Source organism: Lichenostomus cassidix, chromosome 2 (genome assembly GCF_008360975.1).
Source record: "Lichenostomus cassidix isolate B80296 chromosome 2, HeHo_3.0, whole genome shotgun sequence".
NCBI classification, from domain to species: Eukaryota; Metazoa; Chordata; class Aves; order Passeriformes; family Meliphagidae; genus Lichenostomus; species Lichenostomus cassidix.
In genome coordinates, this window is record NC_139482.1 from 70,658,408 (window position 1) to 70,682,950 (window position 24,543).

At 41.1% G+C, this 24,543-nt stretch overlaps 1 protein-coding gene across 1 annotated transcript in view; it reads right to left on the minus strand.

Moving 5' to 3' along the window:
• Positions 1–24,543, minus strand: part of CDH20 (cadherin 20) — a 117,813-nt gene that overhangs the window by 26,456 nt on the left and 66,814 nt on the right. Inside the window, exons 2-4 of the mRNA XM_085052092.1 lie at positions 11,193–11,559; positions 4,302–4,596; positions 2,528–2,647 (exon numbers count right to left, since the gene is read on the minus strand). Coding sequence (XP_084908218.1) covers positions 2,528–2,647; positions 4,302–4,596; positions 11,193–11,435 — 658 coding nt within the window. The 5' untranslated portion in view covers positions 11,436–11,559. The remainder of the gene's footprint in view (positions 1–2,527; positions 2,648–4,301; positions 4,597–11,192; positions 11,560–24,543) is intronic.

Here is a 24,543-nt window from a genome sequence, read left to right on the forward strand (position 1 = left end):
AGCGCTGTCGGTGCTGCGGGACTGCCAGGCGCTCCCGCTGGCCCCTCATGGATCCGCGGGTCCTGCCTGCCCATCCTGCAGCCCTCCCAGCCCCACCCATCCCTCACGCCTCCAGCACCTCCAGGGTACTCCGTCGAGCAGCCGGGGATGCGCTGCCAGGGGACACTCCCTTGGCAGCGACACTTTTGGGATCCCTTGGGGCTGGGGGCAAGTGTGTGTCAGCGCCAGGCACCATCGCAGCTCACACGGCTCGACACACTGTGCAGCACTTGCACATCAGGACACTATTAACTTGATTGATCTGCATTTAGTCTTTATTTTTAGCAGAAAGACAATGTATGGGTTTAATAAAAAAGCAGTAAAAAGATATTGCCTTGGCAATTATCACTGTGTGTGAAGGGAAGAAATAGTGACCAGTACGGAACAACTCGCAGTGTGCTATTTTAATCTTCCTGCATGGAGTCCTTCAGAGCCCCATCCTGCAAAGCTGAGTGCCTCCTGTGAAGTGCTGTAGTTCCTTAGCTCCCATGGATATATAAATAAGATATGAAAATACTTAGCATTTTGGGAAGTATTTTCTCCATGTATGAACACTTTGTAGGGAATTTCCACTCTTGGCTTGGCCTAAAAAAAGACATCAGTGCCTAAACCCCAGGCTCTGCCATGGCTATCTTGGGGGCCTCTGGTCCCTAGAGGAGGGCTAGTCCAAGACACCAGGACTCAGAGCCAGATCAGGTACCCACAGGAGCAGCAACACAGGGCAGGGAGCATCTGATGCTGCTGCACACAGCCAGTCAGCAAAGAAATGCTAAGGATGGTGGTGAACATTAAACCAATCCTTAGGGCTATGGGAAACGTTATGGGAGAGGTTCAGATCTTTAGATCTTCCAAATAAATGTGCTGGAATAATTTATTTCACTAAAATGAGTGAGGTTTGTGCTCTTAAAAGAAGAGTAAAGAGCAGAGGTGATGTTTTTTCTTTTCTGTAACAGCCAGATGGTTTCCTGGGAAGTGGGAGACCTCTTTTATCTTCTAGGGGAATATGATTGTGGTCAGGATGTAAAAGTATTCTGGAAAAAGGGAGGAGGAGGCTCTCAACTTCCCTTCAAAGTTCTGCTTTCACATAGACAGTTGTTCAGCACCTGTGAGGACAGTGACAGAATAGGAATAGGAGCACACTTCTGGAACCAAGAGGCTGTGTCAGGAAGGAAATGGTAGGGACTCCAAATGCTTCTAGAGGAGGACTGTACTGAAATGAGTTGTCCACTGTTGGGTGTTTTAATCACTGTCTATCAATACAAAGAAGCTGTTGGTCATTTATGCTCTAGCTCTGTTTTAGAAGAACATCAGAGCTGACAATTGCATTTTGTGGGTACCAAATCCCACAGGTGAGTTTGCACAGGGGAAGCTGACTACAGTTCTGTGCTTGGGATGGGGAAATGGTTTCTGGCTCACAACAGTGAGCCACAACTATATGGGAGTTCAGTTGCTGACTGAGGCAGCTAAAGGCTGAGGCATCTCTGAACCTGTCCTGGAGACACAGGTCTAAGTGACTGCAATGTTAATAAGAGAAGAAAAAGACCTTTTCTGAATTAAATACTAATAAAATACATAATTTTGGACATAGGGGCCTATCTTCTGTATAAATTGCATTCTAGTGGTAAAATCTGTACTGGATCTGACCCCAAATATTGGTCCTTTGCTTTCTTGCAAATCATTTGGTACTCAGCAAATCTATGATTACTCCTATGTTAGTTTGTGGTGGATAACCTGATTACAAAAGAACATTAGTAGTTTATTTATATTGTAAGTATGAACAAAACTAAGAAAATGACATGCCACATACAAGTTTTTCTTTGGCTAGAGCACCTACCCTGTAAACTGCTAACTTCAGAAGTAGATTATTCTGTGTTTTTCCTATGTTGTCCCCTAGGGCTCTGCAGTGACTATCGTCTCATGAGTTTCTGACCTTAGCACTACAGATGCCCTTTAGAAACTGTCAGAATCTGTCAGATTCCACTTTTGAATATAAACCTTGGATATATACAGAAAAGAGAGAGAAAGCAAGCAAAGGAGAGAGGGTGTCCTATAGAAAAATGTAAGGTTATTAACAAGAACACCCTTAGGTAAAACTACTCCAGATAACTGCATCCTTTAGCTTGCACTTTCCAGTCCTGGCTGGTTCATAGATTTTTTCCCCCCCTAAGCCTTGTTATCAACTAGATCTGTTGAAGACATTTTTCAATGATAGAAACCAGCAAGAGTATTTACAGCTCCACAGCCATCCAGATCCTGAGTTGCAGAATATGGTCATTCAGAGGAATATATCACTGGAAAAAGCACGTTCTTCTTCTGGAGCTCACTACCACAGCATTACTTTACCCCTTGCACAGTGCTGCTCTGTCTTGGCTCCAAGCCACAGAAACACATTTCTCTGACCACAGCTATGATGCACTGCCCTTTCTTTCTGCTTGCAACTTTTTCTTTTGGTTTTCGCACTGACTTATTCCCTGATGAAATAACATACCTGTCCGAGAGTCCACAGAGAAATATGGTTGTCCTTGGAGAATACTGTATACTACTCTTGCACTGTTCCCATAGGTTGGGTCATCAGCATCTGTCGCTGTCACCTGGATAACAGAGGTGCCTGACAAAAAAACCATCAAGGTAAGACCTTGTGGGATAAAGAGCTGGCAGGAAAAGTACACAGTTCAAAGTAAATTGACATGCCTAACAAGAGCTTTCCCACACCGAACCTTTTCATTTGATGCTTGTAGTTCTTTTACTTATTGCTCATACTTGTAGCTCATTAGCACTAAAGGAATTAATAGGTATTAATTCATCACGCGTCTGTAAGAAGATATAAAAGAGCAAGTACTCTATGGACTACAGTTACAGAATTGCTGAACTAACAGTACTTTGTTATGGTTGGCAGAGAGATGGTAATTATATAGTGCTTGCTTCTTTCCCCCTTGTCTTGATTTTAAATGTTATTAGGAGACAGCTCAAAGAAGTTCCACAGCTCTGCTGACATAAATCACGAACTGTTCTAGCACGCCCATAGATACTCTGAGTTGACTGAGGGATGGAAATTGCACACAAACAGTGAGCATGAAGGGATGTATGTCTGAGATAATCTCTCTGTGGGATTGCAGTTTACATTGCATGGCCTAGAGATTATACAGTGAGGAAGTGCCTTTTGGAACCCACACGGAGGCATATATATTTCTTTTTCAATTGGTTTTCAAGATCTGCTTCTTCTGAAGCTAGGAATGACTTGCAGGTGATGTGATTTATCAAGAACAAGAAGAAGGTGAGGCACAACTGAAATATGTGTATTTAGACTCCTTAAAATGTCAGACAATACCTTTATGAATGCATCTAGCCTTCTACATAATGTTTTGTGTTAGAAACAAATCCACTGTTACTGGATAAGTACTTGAAGATAGATCTGAATTCAAGCTAGCCATTACCATTAAGAAACATTATTTCTGACTGGAACTTTTGTATTTGATGCTTCTCTCTAGCTTTATGTCAACATAATATTGAAGAATGAGAAGTTGAAGCATATCTGTAACTTCAGGACGTTAAATTTGTATGGTGTTATTATCTCTGCAGTGATGTCACAGAGCCAAAAAGCAATAAGCAACAAAACAACTCGGAAAGAAAGAAAAAAAGTCCCAAAAACGAGTATTTTGTGATTATTTGATTTCCTATATGGAAATAATTTCTCCTAACTTGTGTAGATAGGAAGGCTGCTGTTTATCTTCTGCTTTGCAATAGCAGGACTGTCTTCAACATGATCCCATTCTCTAAAAGCAGAGGGCAAATAGTACCAGAATCTCAGGATTCACTGAACTTTGTTTAGTGTGGGCTTACATGGATTAGAAGGAGCTAATGGTTGTTTTCATGTCTCCATGTTTTCAAGGGCTCTTGGACAGCATTTGAGCTCTCGGTATGAACTTGATTAGGTTGCTAAGACTGTGTTGTTTCTGGGATGGTAATGGCTGTCTAATGGTCATTACTACTTCTACCATCTGATGTCAGAGGAGAATCACACTTTTTTTTCAGCTCTTGGGCTTCCCTTGGCATGTTTTCTTTCAGAGAAGCCAAGATGATGCTGATGTAAAGCCTGCTGTCCCTTTTCTACAGCAGCCAGGAACCCCAGGGTAAGCTCCTCTGCCCTGCAGCTCCTGCGCAAGGGGCAGAGAAGCTGAGTTCAAGCAGTCAGGGAATTTGTGTTTTGGTAACCATCTCCAATGTGCTTATGAGGGAAAGAGACTCCACAAAATCCGCCTTACCCACTGGTGACATTTCTGGAACAGAGGCTACGTAAGGTCCATCCAGAAACTTGGGTTCATTGTCATTGATGTCTTGGATTTTGATGATAAACTCTGACTCCGGTTCCATCGGCCGGCCGGTCCGCCTGTCCAGAGCCTGCGCTCTGAGGGTGTACTGTGACCTTTCTTCCCGGTCCAGCCGCTGAATGGCATGGATGTCCCCTGTCGTGTCATCAATTGTGAACACAATGCCAGCTCCCTCTCCTGAGAGGATGTATTTGATCGAACCATCTCCCCTGTCCATGTCAGAGTGGAGCTGTGGAAAGGAGCAGGATTCAATTAGACCGTGAGCTGGGTAAGCAGCTGCTGGGAAGCATTAAGCACGTGATCATCCCGAGCATTCTGCTCTCACTGTTGGGACTCACAAGCTGGTTTTAATGAACTCGCTTTGCTGAAAGAGGCAAATAGTAAAGTCTGTATCGCATAGTTGCAATTAAAAACCCTCTCCTGTCTTCCTGTTTTTGCACCCACAGCTGTGCCAAAAGAAAAGGCAGAGGCACCCAAACAGGAACAGGCTCTGTGCCTGTTTGGAGTCTCCCTCAACACAATAATTATCTTCTGCGTGATTGCATTGACCACTGAGAAGGCTTGGGATCAAGTGAGGTCAGCAAAGCTGCAGACTGTGCTTGCTCACATGGCTTAAGAGGAGTCAAATATTACAGGGGTAGCATAATGTTGGGGCAAATAAGGCGAATCTGTTTGGAATCAGGGGGAAAGCAGAATGGGAGGTGTTATGATTCAGAAATATTTTAATTTTTTTCCATTAAATTTTAGTAATAAAATTAGTCTGGATCCTTATATCTTCAGGAAGGAATATTGTCAAACAGTAGGTAAGGTAAGCAGCAAGAAACAGTTGCTTATGCTCATGGCAGGCTATAGAGATGAGAACCATCCCAGATTTTCTAGGAAATTAGCAAACGGATTTATTGCATGACTGCTAATTAGTTCTGAGCAGCCACAGATAGTTGTGAATACAACAGAACAGAGCAAAGTAAACACAGTACTAATTATAATCTAAAACAGGGAAACAAATCATTCTGGGGACTAAATTCCGTTAAACACCTGGTTCCCACGAAATACTGGAATGACTATCACAAGCAATCAAATTGCTTAATTTCACTCACAATATGAAAATCCACAGTGGTATGCTCATACTTCCTGCTTTTGAGGAACAGAGCATAAAGACTAATGCCCAGAGATGGTATTCATTCAATCCCAAAAGACAGGAAGGCAATAGACTTGAGGTGCAATAATCAAAATAGTTCAGATGTGAATATTGTTTTCCATTGTGATTATCATTTTGGGATATGAATAAAGGATAAACAATAATAAAAATAAGTAATGAAAGTGGGCTGGATTCAGTTAAACACATTTAAAAATACATATATGAGCAAATAATCTCAGAAATATGGTTGGAATTAAATGTGTGTTTAATGCTTTGATGAGCTGAAAGGACATATGGGAGTAATTTTGGAGGATGGGGCCAAACATAGGTAAATACTTGTACTGGAGAGAATAATCTTAGAATAATAAACTGAATATATGAACAGAGGATTGGTGGGATTTGGAGAAAGAGTCCAAACACAAATGGATAATTTGTGTTGAAAAGCAGAAGTCAAACTTTGTACATTTGATTACAGGCTATTCTCCCAAGAAAGAAAGAAGAAATCTCATCTCTGAGCTCTTTAAAAACATAAAGAACCTATGCAGTAATTTATTATTAAGTTATTTATGGGTTCTTTATGTATAAGGAAAAAGGTTCATTTTTTCCCTTTATGTATAAGGAAAAACCTAGGGTTATGTGTAAGGAAAAAGTCTAATAGGGATGCGGACAAAGTGACTTATCTGACCTAAGCTTTTCCAGTGCCAGTGAAGCAGCTCCTCCGCTGTTTTAGGATCCATGATCCCACTGACTGGGGAGTGGAAACACCTCTTCCCCCAGCAAAGGTTCTGGTTGAAGATGTTTGCTCTCTGAAGGGTGTCTGCCTTCCTTGGCTCTCAGGTATGTCTCATGACCCATGCAAAACTTGGACTCACTCCTGGTTTTAGGGCAGGACTGCTTTCAGCTGAGGTGGGATCCCATGGTTTTCTATGGCACATCCCATGCAGACAGACCCACATGTAGGTTGCCCATGGACTCCAAGGGACTGCTGGGACAGTGAGTGTTAGAGGCAGCAGCACTGCAAGGTGGCTGCAAGAGCTGAATGTGCAGGTCGTGACAATTGGCTGTGTCAGGTCAGTGGTATTCCACTTCCTCCACCTCTGGTCCCTGCAGTGGCTGCTGCATCTGAGAAACATCGATCCTTTGGAGGAAAACTGGCAGCTCTCAGGTGATGTATTAACTGAATGGTGGAAGAACAAGCCCAGAAAAATTTGGCAGTGGTAAACAGTTAAATTTAGATGGCTGCCATGTGTATTAATTCGCATGCAGGCACAGGACTTCAAACTGGCGTATCTTCAGGAAACACCATCTTGTGATTAATTTAAAAAAAGGCAGTGGTTGTCATTACTTACCCTAAACACCCATAACTCAGAGATTATCACTGTAGGAGCTAGTAAACAGGATGATTCCAGAAGGAGGACACTATTACAGCTTTTCAAATTGATTCAGAATCACTAAGCTACATCTTGGGCATTTGTTTTAGTGCATTAGTGCAGCAGTCAAAGTATGCAGCTGCTGAGACAGATACAGATGTTAGACCTGATTGGGGAATTAGAGCTGGGCCTGATGGAAGAAAATGTGTTTTGGAACACCAAAAAGTCCTCATTAAATAAGGAAAAGGAAAAAAAAAATGAGAAAGAAGAAGTCAAAGTCAAATTCAAAGTCAAAGAAAAGGCAAAGAAAAATGAAACAGAAAAGAAAGAGAAAAATTAAAAAGAAATTAAAAAGAGGAAAAAAGAAAAAAGGAAAAAGAAAAAGGGAAAAGGAACAGGAAAAGAAAATGAAGAAGAAGGAGAAAAAGAAGGAAAAGAGAAAGAAGGAAGGAAGTATTTTTTGAAATAGCAGTAGGTGTTCAGGAATTTTCAGAATACTTAGAAGCAAATAATGAATCAAATTCACGGGTTAAATTACACCTTCTGTCCAAAGCTGTGTTTGGAATAAGTGCAGTTGTGAAGGGAGCAAACAAGGAATGGACATGGCACGCTGTTAAGAATTTGGGAGTGCAAGAGGATCTCTGTCTAACTGTGATTTGTTGGAAACATTGGGTCTCAACCAAGGCTAAGCAGTTAAAAAGTGCTAGCAGCGCTTTTGCAGCTTCTAGTATAACCTGCTCTTTCTAGACAAAGCAAAGAAGGGTATAAAAGACATAATACTGCCAGACTGAAATAAATCTGAAAGAATTTGGTGTCTGAAGGGACTGAAGCTCACACCAAATCTAATATCAGGATGCTGTAGTTTGGAGTGTTAAAGTCACTGTGTTGGAAAGGTGATCTAGTTTTAAGTTGGCTCTGTTTTATGGGTGGTGCAATAAGTTGTGCTGCCATGTGGCTGATACAGAGTAGGAGGAATTAATTTGTACTTTCTCCTCCATATTAAGGAATGGATTATTGGAGGAATAAAGCTGATAACTCCTGGGAAATTTTTAACTGTGTCAACCTGGGTTGCTTCTTTTGATGAGAATAGTACAAAAAGATAAGGATGTTACATCTGCATTGGAATGACACGTTTCCTGGCAAAGGGCATGTGGAAGAGAGAAGTGCTGCAGTGAGCAGCTCAGGGGAGGACTCACACAGCTTTCCTAACCAGTATGTGACTCCATCCTTGATGTGCTTTTCCCTTTTCTGCTTCCAGGGAGGTAGCACCTGCAGGGGATTTTTGTAAGGATGCCTGAGTGAGTGTGGTATCACATTGATAGTCTGTGGAGAGGTTGCATTTTATTCATTTATTCAGCTGCTGTGGTTCAAATGCTTCTTTCCTTTGAAACAGGGTTAGGGAGTCTCCAACACAGCAAAATGGTGAAGTCTGTCCCCAGTTAAATTACTGACACAGTGTAGGCTGCTCAGTGAATGTGGAAAATACCTGCTGTAGCAAATGAAGGGGCTTTGGTTTCCCTGGTTCATCCTATTAGCCAATAATGGCTACCTCTAGGAAAACTGAAGCCTTGTATTTATCTGTGACAGGACCGGGAACCCTCTGAAGCTGAAGTACTTTAAATCACTATCATGAGCACTGGAGAAAAGCAAAAATTGTACTGACTTCACATCAGGAAGTTTCTTTCATTTCCCTGTCCAGAAGACATTTTGTGCCTTGCCTTAACAGTTGTCTAGGAAAGTTCACAGAATTGTAGCAGCCTTGGAAATCATATTAGGCAAGCCTGGACCTGTGGTTCAAATCAAGGTGCTTTTTTGGTCACTTCAGTCATACAGAACCAGCCAGAACCAGCTGTACGACCTGCTCTGTGCTGTGCATTCTTTCTCCTTCTGACAGGGGCTTGGAGAGAGCAGCTGGATAAAGGCAAGGCCTGGCTATGAGGATGTTTCAGGATGTTGAGGGTGGTATCAGTTAGAAGAGATCCTGCCTGCCCTGGCATGAGACCCAGGGCTGTTTTGGAGGGCTGGTGTGAGCAGCCAGCAGCAGACTGGAAGCCCTGTTGCACCTCCGCCCCAATCTGTGCCAGCCTTTACAGAGCTATTTTTGAGTCAGCCTGGGGTGACTTGGGCTGAAAAATTTCTGGCCTGCCAGAACAATTAATTCACCCCACAGTCTATTCCCTGCTGACCCCTTTCCTAAGGATCCCTAAGACTCAGGCAGCACGAACGCAGGCGGGCGATGAATTGCGGGAGACTGCTGCCTGTTGGGAGTGCCTGTGCCTCCGGCTGGGTGAGGCAAGGGGAAGCCTTTGCCTCACAGAGCCCCAGAGCATTCATCCCAGTGCTCGGCTGGCTGCTCCACACCCAGATGGGCATGGGAGAGCATGGAATGTGTGAGCCTCAGAGGCCCCTTTTGGCAGCAGAGTTCCCTGGTGCTGGGACTACACGGAGCACCGCTGAGTTAGGAGGCCTTTGGAGCGATCCATCCGTGTCAGCTCAGCAGTTCATGGGACTAATTGGCCCTGTTAGCCAGGGGAGCTAATTAGCCCTTGTGCACCCTGATGAGAGCACAGCCATCATGCAGGCAGCCTTGGAGAAGCTCCCTGGTAGAAACTTGGGAAAGGCGGGCACAGGCCGTGAGGAGCTGTGTTGGTGTCCTTCCCTTGGGCAGAGGCGAGGGGCAGCAAGCTCAGGAGTGCTGCTGCCTGTGCCAAGTTCCTGTGCTCCCAAAAAACAGTGTCAGGTCTAAAAGATGAGTTGATTCCTCCCCTCACTTGTTTCAGCTAAGATTTGGCTCACAGGTGAAAGCCTGAAGTAATTTCAGATGTAACTCAGAATGTGAAATAATAAGTCTGGCCCTTGTTCTGAAGCTGGGAATTGCATGAAAACAAATATTAATTTCTTTAATCAATAGAGATATCAAGAGCTGAAAAGCTAGGTGCACAGATGAATGAAGACTAATGAGGTCTCATCTGGAGGCAATCACCACTAATGCCATTGCTGTGGGAGGAAAGAGAGCACATCTTGCTGTCAGTCATGCAGGGATAAATCAGGAGGAGGTCTTTTGAAGCCCATGGATTCATTTTGATTTATAATGGTGTGGCTGGGAGCACAGTTTAGCTCTATGGGATTGCAGAATGATAAATATGAGTCCAAACTGGGCCTCTGGATATGTTTTTTTTTTTTTTCCCTGCAGATGAATAGCTTGGAAGGAAAAACGGAGCCTATATAATGTGAAAAATTAGCAATGAAATGTGAAGGAATTGCTTTCTCACATCCTTTCAAAGTTTTTTATTTTCATATATACGTATAAGCAGTCTCCACTTGTAATAGCCATATCTGATATTCTAGGCATGTAAAATCTTGATTGTATTGTTCAAACATTTAAGCACATTTACTTTCTCCCTCCCCATTTTTGTCCAGATTTTTCGCCTTGGCGTAGAATAGAAGCAAACTTGATGCTGACTATAAAACTTTCATTAACAGGGTCAATGCAGGGTCAGCAATTCAGGGTCTTTAAAAACAAAAAAGGAGGATGGTTACAGTGAGGCAGATTGTGATGGCAGACATCACTGGTCTGATTTCCATCAGCTTCTGCCTCAAGGAGACACAGAAAAGTGAACGCAAAATATAACCAAGTATATGGGATGAGCTCAGGAATACATTTTACACATATCTGCACACATGGGTAGATTTTTGGGGTATAAGGGATCCAAAAATAGAACCCTTAATGGCTAGATTTAATGAGCTGTCCCTTTACCCTTCTCAATCTGGAGCAAATTCTCTGTAGACCAGAGAATTAACCTGCAGTCAAGATGTGGTAAGCCAGAAGATACTCTGACCCTGGAGATTTGCAGAAAATAAAAATTGAAATGTCAGTTTTCAAGGGAAACTGGATATTTAATTTGATTTGGAATTGCAGCTTCTATCTGACTTGATCATGGACAGAAGCATGATCACAAACCCTTTCTTTCCTAATCTTTATATGTCAGTATAACCTTGCTTTGCCTTGACATTGTAGGAGTCCCTGGAAAGATCACTGCAGATTTTCTAACACTACCTCAAATTACAGATGATGATTGATGCAGCAGATCTCTTTGAAATAGGCAAACATATTGACAGCCTCTTGAAACAGAAATTCTTCCCAAACAAAGGTGACATGGGGCAAAAGCTCTTGGGAGCAGAAGTGAAATTAATGCAGATAAATTCACTGCCAGAAAGAAGGCAAAGGCACTTGAGGAAACATCCCATGTTTCACCACAATCTGCAGATACACACATGGGTACACTCTTCCAGACATCCTCCTGCTGTGGGTCTTACCTTCCCAACGTAGAGAGGGTCAGTTCCTGTGTATTCCTCCAGAACAAAAAACTGGTTCCACACCCAGCTCCTCTTCATACGCTGATGCAGCTTGTCTGACAGGTTGTCTTCCTGTCCTTCAGTGAGGGGCCTGGCACTTCCTGACAGCACAGTTGTAGTAAGGTCCATCAGTCCCCAAAAATACAAGGAGATGCCAAGTCCAAACAAGTTCTTTGCATTGCTCATTCTACCTGAAGTCCACATTCGTATTCTAGGACTGACTTAAAAGTCCAAACACAATAACTTGGATCCCTTGAGAAAAAGTAGGTCCTCTGTGTAGTCCTTTGAAATGTTCAGGAGAGATCCTGATTCTCAGAAATGCAGTATCCTGTAAAGTTAAAGGCAATTCATAAGATAATGCTTTTTTCCTCAAGGCAAATGAGTTTCCTCAATAGGCAAATATGCTATAAAGTATTTAATCTTCTATATAAAAATGTTAAGACTGGAATGCACACCTTTACATACCAGAAATACTATTACCCTATAAGCTACAGACCTGGAGCCTAAGGCACAAGAAACATCAGGGTTTGGTCAATAAGTATGAGATCTCTACTTTGCTAATTTAGCTGTAGGGTTTCTTTATGATATTGACTGGCATGAGTTAAGTGCATACTCTTTAGAAATATTTGTGACCAGAAGTCCTCAGAGAATATTTTAAAACAGTTCACTCTGGAATATTATGATAGCTGGAGAACAATATTTGGCAACCATCTTTCTGTTTGGAAACGATGTCTGTCATTATACACACATGTCTGGATAAATACAGATATTATTGCCATATTGCAAACCTTGAATATAATTTCTAGCAGTTCCAAGTTATTTCTAGTTTTAATTATTCTTTCAGCCTCTCTGTTGCTTGAATTCAGGTTTCACACTCTGCTGCCTCCTCTCAGAGGAGCTGATTGCTGCTACAAATTCTACATTTCTAGAACTCGAATGGTCAGTTAATCATTTTATAACCCACAAAAGTTTTCACAGTACTGACAGCCACATACTATATGTCCAAGCAAGTCAAGCTAACACATTTTTTTCCTCCGCAGGCCTGAAAGAGCTGTTTAGGCAAAGGAATGCTGTCCTTTATCAAAGGACACTTTCTGATCAGTCTAGGATCTTTTCCTGTCATGAAGTCAGTTTAGTTGGTGACCTCACTACAGGCTATAGATTATAGCAAACCTTTCCTTCACCATTTTGCTGAACTTAATGACCTAGTGTTGCACGCAAGTTCCTCTGTCAAAACACTCCATGCATCCTCATTTGGCCCAGTACTTTTGCTGCTCTTTTAAAGAGCACTTCTTTCTCTTTTCACAACAAACAGACTCATTAGGAAAGGCGTATGGAGCTCTGAGGCTTAAGCAAGTAGTTCACACTTCCTATTACTGCTGTTCTATACTTAGGTTTTAGGCTTAATTAATTGTTTTATCCTGTGGAAATAAAATGTAGCAGGAGATGTCTCTCAAATGTTTCCAACTGAAATCCTTGAAAGATTTCAAAATAATAAAAAGTATTTTAGGCTGTTGCATGATTTTAAAGTAAAGACTGAGACAATGCAATGTTTTTAACAATGAACAAGAGAGTGCTTGCGAATTCCCCAGCATCAGGGCTGGTACAACTGGAGAACTCAGTACACTTAGAAATCTACTGAAACAGAAATTCAGAAATTAATCTGAAAGTTGGCTGAAATCTGAAAATGGCAGTGTAAGTCTGAAAGAGGTGTCCACAGGGTAAGTTGAGACAAAATTACTATCTAGGACTAATTTCTTCACAAAATGATGTTTCCAGGTATAAAGCCCAGAAGAAGTATGACTACATGGTGCTGCTAGCCTATACAGTTGAAAAGTGTAGCAAACTGATTGGTCCTTTACCTTGCAAAGTTAAAGACCTTAACCTGTATAGATACAACAGTAAAAAAAAAAAGACAAAACTATAAGCACAGAACATGGTAAAATTCTTCTAAGCAGAGCAATATACAGAACTGCTGGTTGTTTAGACACTGGCTACATATCATGTTAGGATTTGTTGTCTGCAAATCCAGAGAATGGGGATTTACCTGGGCAGTACAAGCCCAGAAGGACCACAGTAATCTCTGTGTGTCTGTCACTTCTTGAGGAGGTTGGCAGCTGTTGGTGGGAAGCAGGGACAAGGCTCGCAGTCCCTGCTGAATGCCCATAGCCAAAGGAGTCCAAGAGCTATGGGTGCAGGGCTTGCCTCTCTCTGTCCTGTGTTGCCTTCATTCCAAACAGCCAATACACATTTACACTGAGGAAAGAAGGCTGAAGCCCTATGCACATAATAAGTACACCCACCACGCTCTTGGCGTGTTCTAAATAGCAAGTTATTCTCACCAGAGTCAGGGGGACATAATTTACAACCCATGTTTAGCTGGCGAGTAAATGTGGAGAAAAGCAAGAAGCAAGGTAAGTAAAAGCAGTGGAAAAAAGGTCAAGAGTAGGGACATAAATTCTTTAGGGTCTCTGTGATAACAGCTTTTGCCATCTGAATGTGCAGCTCTGTGAGGAACTTTTCTTGAAAATGTTGTGCAACTCAGTGGTCCCCAGGAGCAACATGCCTAAGAACATTTCTTATTCCCAATGCAATCTTATTCTGGGGTATGGCAACTATCAGGAAACTTGCCATTAAGTAATGTAGTCTTCTAAAAGGATGTTTCTTCCCTGGGTATCAGCAATTTCCCCATTTAATGCCAGCCCATGGTGACATGGTCATATATTTTTGTAGCAACAAAAGAGAGCAGTAGTATTGAAATGGAACAGACTGGTTTTTTTCTTTGTTAATAGCAGAGTTTCTGGTGTCTCCTGCCTTTCCAAAACTATGGGCAAGCAGACTCAAACTCATTGCATTTTGCTCCTCGCCTAAGGGCAAATTGATACTATAAATAACAGTGTTTAGACCACGGTGGTTCCTTACTGAGACTGAAGGAGAATGACATTTTCTTTCTGTCTCAGGTCCTCAGCTGATGTTAAAGGGATGGAAAAGACCTCTGTTAACTTCTGGGATGAGGTGCTGCTGATCTCCCTGGATCTCTTTTCCATCAGTGTCACCAACCCCAGGTGTGTACTCTTGGTCTCTGCACCTGCAAGGCCTGCTGGCCAAGGAGTGCATTTCTTAGAAGTGTAAAAACACACTCACGTACATTTAGGGTTTGAACTGCAGCACAAGTGATGGCTGAGCTACAGTTAAGGCTATGGGTGACTGAGCCTTTCAGAGGACTCATGCAGATGGCTTCTACAGGGTCACTTAGGCTGTGGATGCAACAGTTGGTTAGGATAAGAGCCAGATGCTTGGGATATATTAGCTTGGTGGGATCTCTCGACTTAGGTGGACCACAATGGTTTTTGCCACAGATGGACAGCACAAGCTTTGAGGCAGAGTCTGTTCCTTGCAGAGCATCAGGGGGACCCATCATACAGCAAGGGTTTCTTGGCATGACTGAGTGAGGCAGAACTGAACTTTTAATGTTCTCTTAACGCAAGTTGTAATGTTCTCTTAATGCAAGTTGTTTCTTGGAGCCCTTCAAAATGGATTCTTAAGGGAATCTGTAAAGATGGAATTGATGAACCCCTGCTTGCCATATGAAATATGTTACAGACATGTTTCATGATTCAGCATGGGAATGTGCAGAGGATTTGAAGGCAGTAAAGAGAGGGAAATCTTGCTTTCCTTGCTCAGACACAACAGTTATTGAGCCTGGGAAGACTACATGACCAAAATCTGTGAGATTTCTGCAGATGGTGCTTTAGTTTTCAAGAACAACTTAAATGTTTCATTTTGTTTCTCACAGTTGAATACTCCGCTGTAAAACACTTAGGTGTATCTGTGCAGTTTATATTCCTGACCCAAAGTGAATGCCTTTCTTGCCCCTGCTTGTGTGATGAATATTTGATTATCAGCTCAGTTGTTTCGGTTACTTTTTCTGTTCTTGCCTTGCAAACATTGCTGAAAATCCTTTTTCTTATCAGTCAGCAGTTACAAATAAGGCTTTTGGCTTCAGGAAGATACATGAAGATCTGATTGAACTTTATGCTACTTGTGACCTATATATACATGGTACAAAGGAACTACCTAACTGTTCTACACAAAAAAGAGTACCAGCACTTTCCACCACTGAAAATATAAATTTCTCTTTTAGCCCATACTGCAAATTAAAGTAGGCATATTCCAAGTGTGAACTACTCTTCATGCTCCAATTTTACAGACTCCCCCCCTCCCCATATTTGTCCTGTAATTAAGCTATTCTTAATTGAATATCTAATTCTGGGTAAAGATGAAAAGGAAAATGAAATAACTGCCAGAACCAACTTCTGTCATTTCTTGCAAGTGACCCATTTATCTTGTTAATTCTGAAGAGAGCACTTCCAACAAAAGGATAAAAACATTAATAGTTTGGATGACCATATGGGCACCCAGAGAGTTCCACTGGGATTGAAATGTATTGTGCTTAATACATATTTACATAAATGCCAAGGATTTTATAGTCAAAAAGCTCAGACTTGAAAAGCTTTACTGACACGCTTAGTGTACTTGTCACAATGAGCAAGTGGTCTCCAGAAAGTCAGTGGACTATTTGCATTCATAAAATTAATTACATGCTTATATTTTTTATGCCTGATCCTTGCAATGGATTTTGCTGCGTGGACTCAGCACTCTTGTAGAATGCTACAGACCTTAGTGGATGCCATGCAGGCACATTGCTTGAAGGGAGGCAATTCATTTGGAGGGGATGTATTACACTATGAAAGCGGGGAAGAGAGGCAACCAGTTTTAAACTCCCCCTTCCATTTTCTCTGTACATGGATACAGAAATACACGTGATACTTCTTATGATTTTAACATGTGAAGTTTCTTAGCAGCACATACGCTGCACTAGGAATATGCTAAGGAAAATGATTTCTGTGTTTAATGACACATTTGAAGATTTTTCCCCCAGTATTTTGCCAAAAGAAACTAAAGAAATTGGTAATGACCACAGTAAGAAGTAATTATATTTGACTGAAAAGAATTCTCCAAGTGAGCTATTTACTTGATTCCTTGAATTTCTTCTGATATTTTAAACCAAGGTGGGGATGTCAGTATTGTGCAGTTTTTTACCCACTATGAAATGGATTATTCTTTTATATTTTCACAGATTACTTCTTAGGTTTCCTGAACCCTCATTTGCTTGCTGCTTTGTCGTAAGACACCTTTGCAATAAGCCCACAGTAGCACCAGTCAGTAATAAGCTGTATGCTGTATTCTGCAGCAGACGGAGTACAATAGGTGCTAACACCATCTGCCAGGGATGGAGGCTCCACTGATCCAGCAACTATCATTTCTTAAGAAATTAATGCAATACTTGTCTCATTTTCAGCCCTACTGAGGTTATATCTCGGAGTGCTGTGTCCAGTTCTGGGCTCCTCAGCGCGAGAGAGACACAGAGCTCCTAGAGCAGGTCCAGCAGAGGGCAATGAAGATAATTAAGGGACTGGAGCATCTCTCTTACAAGGAAAGGCTGAGTGAGCTGGGCCTGCTCAGTCTCAAGAAGGACTGAGAGGGGACCTCATCAATGTCTATGAGTGTCTGAAGAGATGGTGTCCAGAGAATGGAGCCAGGCTCTGCTCAGTGGTGCCAAGCAATAGGACAAAAGACAATGGGCACACACTGATGCACAGGAAGTTCCACCTGAACATAAGGAAGAACTTTTTTACTGTGCAGATGACTGAGCACTGGAGCAGATTGTCCAGAGAGGTTGTGGAGTCTCACTCACTGGAGATATTCAAGAAATGTCTGGTTGTAATCCTGTGCAATGTGCTCTGGGATGACTGTGATGAAGCAGGGAGATTGGACAGGATGACCCACTGTGGTCCCTTCAAACTTGTCCCATTCTGTGATTTTGTGATTCTCTGATTTTGGAAATCCTACTGCTGCTGTACCTAAGCTAGGTATCTCTAAATAGGCTGCCTGATTATAGTCCTAAATATTTCTGTACTACTTCCAGAACTTCCTATGTTTTATCTCTGGCCCACAACAGCCCAACTGTTATTATTACCTGTTGTTATACTTTCTGGGCAAGTTTAAATTAAAAGGAAAAATCTAGAGGCACTTGTTACTTTTCTTGAAAACAGACCGGGCCTGAACATGTATTTTTATTTTTACTTCACTTTATTGAGATCTTCATAAATACAATGAAACTTGACAATGTACCATATGGTGCATAAACATTAACTCAAAATACAATCCATTGTCATAAAATTACATCTACAGACTAGTCAACAATCTCTCCTGGGACACATCAGTGAACTCATTTTGCTCAAGATCTGAAGTCCTTCAAAGCTATGGAGTGTCTGCAGAGTGAAAAATCCCACAGAACGACAGAGGGAGTCCCATTGTATAAATCCCAGCCCTATGGTTATGGATGCATAAAAAGATCAAAAAGAATGAAAGACACACACAATCACAAAGTAAACATTTCCAAATAGAATTATGCTGACAACTCGCATCAGGGGAAGATCTGATCCCCAGCTTTAAATCAGTGTAAGGCACTGTAAATACTACTGTAAAGCGCAGTGCAGAAGTACAGAAGAGCTTTCAAAAGCTCCATCCTGATCTAACTAACTCTGCTGAAGTCAACCTCAACAGGAGCTAAGTGTAGCATTGCAAATACACTGGAAAATTCAAATAAATTTCAGATAAAACAACCCCTCTTCCATCAAGGATGTGCAAAAATACACAAAACATATAGAAATCATTATTAAGCAAAAATTCCTTTTAGTTTTCACATCCTGACTACTTTTGTTATGCTATCAAAAATCCTGTACAAACTACTAAATTGCAAATTGAGGTTCATGTAAACTAGAACATATGATTTTTTAAAAAGCATAAAGCCCTTCCTCTCCCCCATGTATGACCTTTCTTTGCAGCTGTATCAGCAGCCTTTGCTCAGACTTGTCTCAAGGCTCCTGAGCAATACAGGCATCTGCCATTCCCCTGCTATGGGATAAACCCTGTTCCTGTTACACACCTGGAATGCATTTTGAAACTGAGGTGTTCCTGTCTGTGCTGCATGTCAGCCACAGTAACAAATCATATTCTTTAGCTACAAAACACTGCATTTTGTGCATTCTAGTCCCCAGAACATACTTCCATGTAGCAGTGAAAAATGGTCTCTTTCTTATCCCATGGCTGCTGGATAGATGATAAGGCTCTCTGATAACCCCAAATGCCAAAGACAGAAAAGGTGTTGTCTCCTATCTGGTGACAGATATGAGAAGAAGCTGTCTGCCTGCACCAGATAGGGGTAATATTTTTTCCCATGCGTGAAGATCAAAACCAATGATTGGAAAGGGCCTGTGTGCTGTTGCTGGTGAAGACAACTTCCTAGTTTCATTATGAATGTGTTCCTTGTTAATTTGGCATTTCATACAGCATTTTGTCATACTAGAAATGGACCCAAATCAACCCATTTCCAAACACAGCTGTTAAAGATGAAGAAGTGAATGGGTAATTTATTTTTCCAACCAGAAATCCCTATTTTGCCAACTCTCATTATTACTGTATGCACCCACTGGCACATGGTGGGTAGTGGGTTTTCCTGTTGTTGTTTTTGGTTTGTCTACTTGTGTTTTTCTTTGTTTGTTTGTTTTTTTAATTGTGTCTATTCATAGAGCAAGGATGTTCTTTAACTTAGAAAATTGCTGTAGGTGCTCTAAGAGGTGAAAATCTTTCCTCTGCTTCATATTTCTTGAGTCTGACATTGTTCAGCAGTACAACACTGGCATCTGCACCTCTCTTGATCTCGCAGATTTGCCTCGTCTGAGCATGAAGACATGTGCTACTAACCAACAGGATGAATGTTTTCAAGTCAACTCCAAGCTACTGTGCATGAAACCAAACCAGCAAGAGAAACAGTCTTACAGCCTTCTTCTCTATCTGAACTATTAGAGTCTACCTTGTTTTTATCACCTAGCTTCAAAGTGTTTCTAGAAATACAGAATATGAGTGCCTAGCCTTCACAGGACACTTTCAAGCTGAAAGAATAAAGTAAGAAGGAATAAATATGAGGTGCTGACCTCATTTTTCGCAGTTCTAATACAGCAAGCACAAGGTTCATAAAGCCTGGGAAACAATCTCAGATTCTTTGCATGCCAGCCTCTACATTTTGGTCTTTAAACTCCATTGTTGCAGTTTCCACGGAGAGTGCATGTGAGATATTATCTAATTGTCCTCTATAAATGTGATATGCTCTAACAACACCTACCCCTCACAAAGAGGTATGTATTATCTATTTTCTGTCTTCATAATCCATTGCTGGGACATGTTTCCAGCTTTCCCAGTGGCTCCCGTTTCATAAGATGAGTGTCCTCGATGAAGCAATTCCTCTGCCTGGATTGCTTAATGGCAAAGAAGATCTAGCATTTACTAGAATAGAAAAGATTTTTTGTCTTACTGGCAAAATCTTTGCTTGTCAGTTTGTTACAGGTGAATCTTTCAGAGAAGAGTCCAAAACCCTGTGCTCCATCTGTCTCAGTATTCAATTTGTAATGGTGATGTAATTGCAGCTTTTGTAAGAGCTGAGGTATTCTTGGCCAAAATTCCCATCCTTCCATTATCTGCTGTGAGCCATCTGGTTGCTGTCCTTCAGAGGGGAGAATCTTCTGCAGCTGTTTTGAGTCTGATTTCCTGAAGAAATGAGTTTATGTAGTGACATAATTGCACTGATACTCTGTTAGTATTGTGAAAGACAAATAGAGATCCCAAGGATTACTGTATTTCATGGAATTATAGAATTATTAAGGTTGGAAAAGACCTCTAAGACCATCAAGTCCAACTGCTTGTACAGTTGTACAGTATCTGCTCCCTGGGGATTAGCAGGTACATTAGAGAAGGGAGACCCAGGTTAACATCCCCACTGGGGAAAGCGTGGGCAGTTGTACAATTTCTTTGACCAAGGGATCATCTTGCATGCAGTTCTGGAATAGTAACTGATGTATTTTAGCTGTTGTGACAAGGGAGCTGGAAGGAGCTGAAATTATTGTGTGTGAAGGAAGAGTTATGAGGGAAAGACATAACTACAGTAAACCAGGCTTTGTAGCTCTACTCCTCTTCACTTGTTTGTTAAAAGTCTTAGAGAAAAATTTTATTAATGCATAAATTCTGGGGGCCTCCCCACTTCTTTAAAGCCTTTTCAGAGATCCAGTAGCGCACATCAGTGCAAACTTTTGAGTATGGACCTGAACGTGAGGTATGGCTTCTGTTCACTGTTATTGGTGACCATGACTAAAAGGTCATTTGGTGCCTCTTTAATATCTAGGCACACCTTCTCTTTGGGCAGGGAGACATCAGCAATGTATAAAGAACTAATGACCCTGAACACAGCACATGAATAGAGAGAAACCCTACAAGCAGCAACTGCAGGGTCATCAAGGCCCATTTCTCCCACTGCTGGTAGCTACTTCATGTAACCCCTCAAATAGTTTGAAGATCCTTTCTTAGATCTCTATGTGTATTTCAGCAAAAAGATTCATCTTACATACCTTCTAAATCTATTCTTTCTTACTTATGGATCTGCATTTGTATTAGCAAGTTCTGCACTACAACCTTTTGAGATAGCAGGATTAGCTTGTCAGACTAGATCTCTGCTCTAATGTGGAGATTTTTGCCTTTGGAAATTGCCAGTAAATGGTAGTTCCAAATAGGCAACTCCTTCTCCACATATTTTGGAAGTGGAAGTTCAGAAATGAAGGAAATTCTGACAAAAGAAACTTGACATCAGAATGGCTGTGACTAATAGCAGCAAAGAGGATTACACCAGGAAGCCGGAAAGATGGTACATCCCAAGTGGAAATGGAGTGGTCTTCTAGTCTGACACAAGTGAAATCCTAATGAGAGAAGGTATAAGAAAAGGAGAAAAAAGTGGTATTTTTCTGAAATATTGAACTACAGACTGCTGGGAAAATGTATGAGATGTGAAAGACATGCATGCATACTTAAATAATTGGCCTGAAAGATGGTTAGACAAGGAAATTTTGCTTTGAGTTAAAGCTGAACACTCCAGCCTTGATGTAATTTTGTTTCTTTCTCCTTCTTGGAGAAGTTTGATTAATTAACTACTTTGTATTTGAAGTTTCAGAGAGGGGAAGAAGAAGTGGAAAATAAAGAACAATGGGAATCAGCACCAGTGCTCAATGTTGAGGTCAATAATGTAAAACTGCTTGATACATAATCTTTAGTTAACCATAAAAAATAAGACTGTACTGTTGCGAGATGACGGAAATGGTGAGAACAATTCCTTGCTGACCCTTGTAATCAGTTTATGCACTGAAGCGTGAGTTTTGATTTCTTCCTTTTGACTGAAGAATCGTTTATTCTCTTTAAAAAAATGTAGCAGTATAAATATTGCCTTCAGTTTCTCCCACATTTTCAGCCTTTATCTGAAGATTTTCAGCTTCTCTTTTAAATTTGGGGGAAGCATGAAGAAATAGATAGATCCATTTTTACTTCATCAGCTTCATCTTAGCCAAAAGCCAGATACAGTGCCCAGTGAAAATTGATGGGATATTATATATTATGTTCTGTCTTCTCTCAAGTCATATAACCTACATTTTTGAAATCTCTTGTAAAATTAATCAGTCCACACTGAATTTTCCCTCAGGTACTTCAGAAACCAGCTAAAGCAATAGACAAAACTAGTGAACACCTTCATGTGATTACAGAAGACAAGTGAGTTCCTAGAGGACTGGCAGAGAAAAACCATTATACCTATATTTCAGGGGAAGGGAGCAGTGGGGAAGAGGAACCAGTGAGTTACAGAGCCTTCATTATAACTTTAATATGTGGAAAACTACTAGAATGACCAAATTTTCAGTATCTAGAGGGTTCTAAGGTGCTAGGGAATAGCAAACATGTATTTGTGAAGAACAAGTTGACAACAAAACCAGCCTGATTTTCCTCTCTGGTTAAGATACCTGGCCTAGCCTGTGAGAAATGAGAGAAATACACTACATCTTGACCGTCAAAAATTTTTCACACATTTTACTGTCAAAGGCAGCATAGGGCAATATGGCCCAGGGGAAATGACAGTGACAGACTGGAAAACAACCTGAAGAACCACTGCCAGCAGCTCAGTGTTAAACTGGGAATCAGCAGTGAGTGGTCCGGCAGGATTTTGCTTTGTGACTACTGCATGGTTATCCTAACAGCTACAAAATGTGAGGCGGGGAGATTTGTAAGCACTTGGAAAGATGGGGCTAGAATTCAAAATGATCTTGGTAAACTGGGGAAAGGTTTGGAAATCAATACTAGAAAATTCAATAAGGACAAGTGGAAAACACAAGCCTTGGAACAGCAAAATCAAATGCCCTGGCATAGAGAGGTGAGTAACAGCCTGTGAGTCAGCATTGTAGGAAAGGAGATGACCACAACATAATAAAAGCCAACACTTTACTGCATGGGTTGGTCCAAAGGAGGAAAATGCCACTCTGTGCCGTGTCCACAGGATATTGGGCAAGTTGTTTTTGTAGCGTCTGTGGAGCATTTTTACTGACAACCTCAGCATAAAAAAGCAGCACATCACAGCTGGAAAGGAGATATGGACAGACTCCCAAACTGCTGCCAGGAAAACAGCAAAAAGTTTTAGTATAGGTCTGGAAAAACAGGACTTGTGAAAAGGTTCAAAATTTGTATTTTCTGAGTCTGGAAAAATAAGATTTGGGTGAGGACATTAAGGCAGATTTTAAAAGAAGAGTGCTGATCTGCATCTTAGTTTCACAGGTGAAGGTGAAATAAACTGAATTTGAATCAAGAAGAATTTAGGTTACAAGCAACCCAAACCTCTAAGAATAAGATGGATGGAATATTGGAACAGTTGACTGACAGAAACTGTGAAATCTCTCTTTTTTTTTTAGCTTTTAAGAAAAAGCTCAATAGTAGACTTGGAAGTTGTTCAGGTGATCTTTGATCTTGCATCAGAAACAAATGACAGAAGTAATTTAGAAAAGTCCCACACTTCTGTAACCCTGAAATGCAAACAAAAATCACACTTTTGAATGTAAAATAAAATGTCTGAGGACTCATTATGTCTTGCCTACTCTATAATTTCTTTGGGTCTTTCCACCTCTTTGTCTCATCCTCTGTTAGGTTGAATCCACATGTTCTAATTGCATTTACTGCATAGGTACTCAAATAAACCAGCTGGTTGTACTATGTATTAGAGAGAAACCTTATCAGGCATGGATAATATTGCTAGGCTTGTATGAACATACCAATGAATCCTGGAATGATCAGTGTTTCTCATGATAATTAGGAAAAAAGATGAAGGAAAAACCCTCATGATTTTTTTGATCATCACAAGAAATTGGTCTTTCCAGGAAAGAGATGATCAGAAGGTGTTTGTCTGGGATTGCCATTCTGTGGAGCTAATGGGGAATAAAGCATTCACTCCAGCTGTACTTCGTTTGCTCTCAAGGGTCCCCCCTTCTGTAACAGCAGTAATTTCATGACAGGTAAATCAGATCCAGAGCTTTGTATGCTTAAATGGTGTTTCTTTTAGACTATCCTGTCAAGCAGGAGGTTGTACCCTTGATCCCAGTATAAGGACTTTTGTGTTGTAAGCTACTCTGTAATCTCCTTAACCACATTGAAGTGCTGCCTTACTTCATAAAATGACCATCAAATGATGTTCTATTGATTCAGAAGGGGCCTCTCATTCTGCATGTGTTAATTGATACTTTATTAAAGTCTAAGTTAGCATACAAAAGTGCTAACTAGGCCAAACTCCCTGCAGCTTTGCAAAAGACCATTATTCCCCATTGCCTTTCAAATCCCTATATGAGAAGATAAGGACTATCTACTCATTTTTCTCATTGATTCCTGCCTCTGAGAATAGGTTCACAGTCCATGTATCCAAGCAAAAATAATTAACTGACCCCTCCTATTAAGTACAACGTACTTTCAATAAAACAAAGTTTGAACGCCAGTGACTCCATCCTAGCTTGCTGTACAGCATCACGGGGCACAGCAAGAAATGCTTCTTTGCATTAGGCAGTTAACATTTAAAAGAGACCCTAGGTATGTCTGCCTTTTAAAAATTGATCGACACTTTCTGTAAGAGTACAAGTGTTCTTTTTCATCTCTTATAAACTCACTTTTCTGTTTATCTAAATCCACCTAAAGCTGGCATTGATTGTCTCACTTTTGGCCTATGTCTTACAGCAATGCTCTCTACGTTCCTGCACTTGATCTTGGACTTACCATGTTTCAATGTGGAGTGTTTCAATATACATGAACCAAAATTCCCTCCCCAACCATTTTTTTTTCCCCAAAA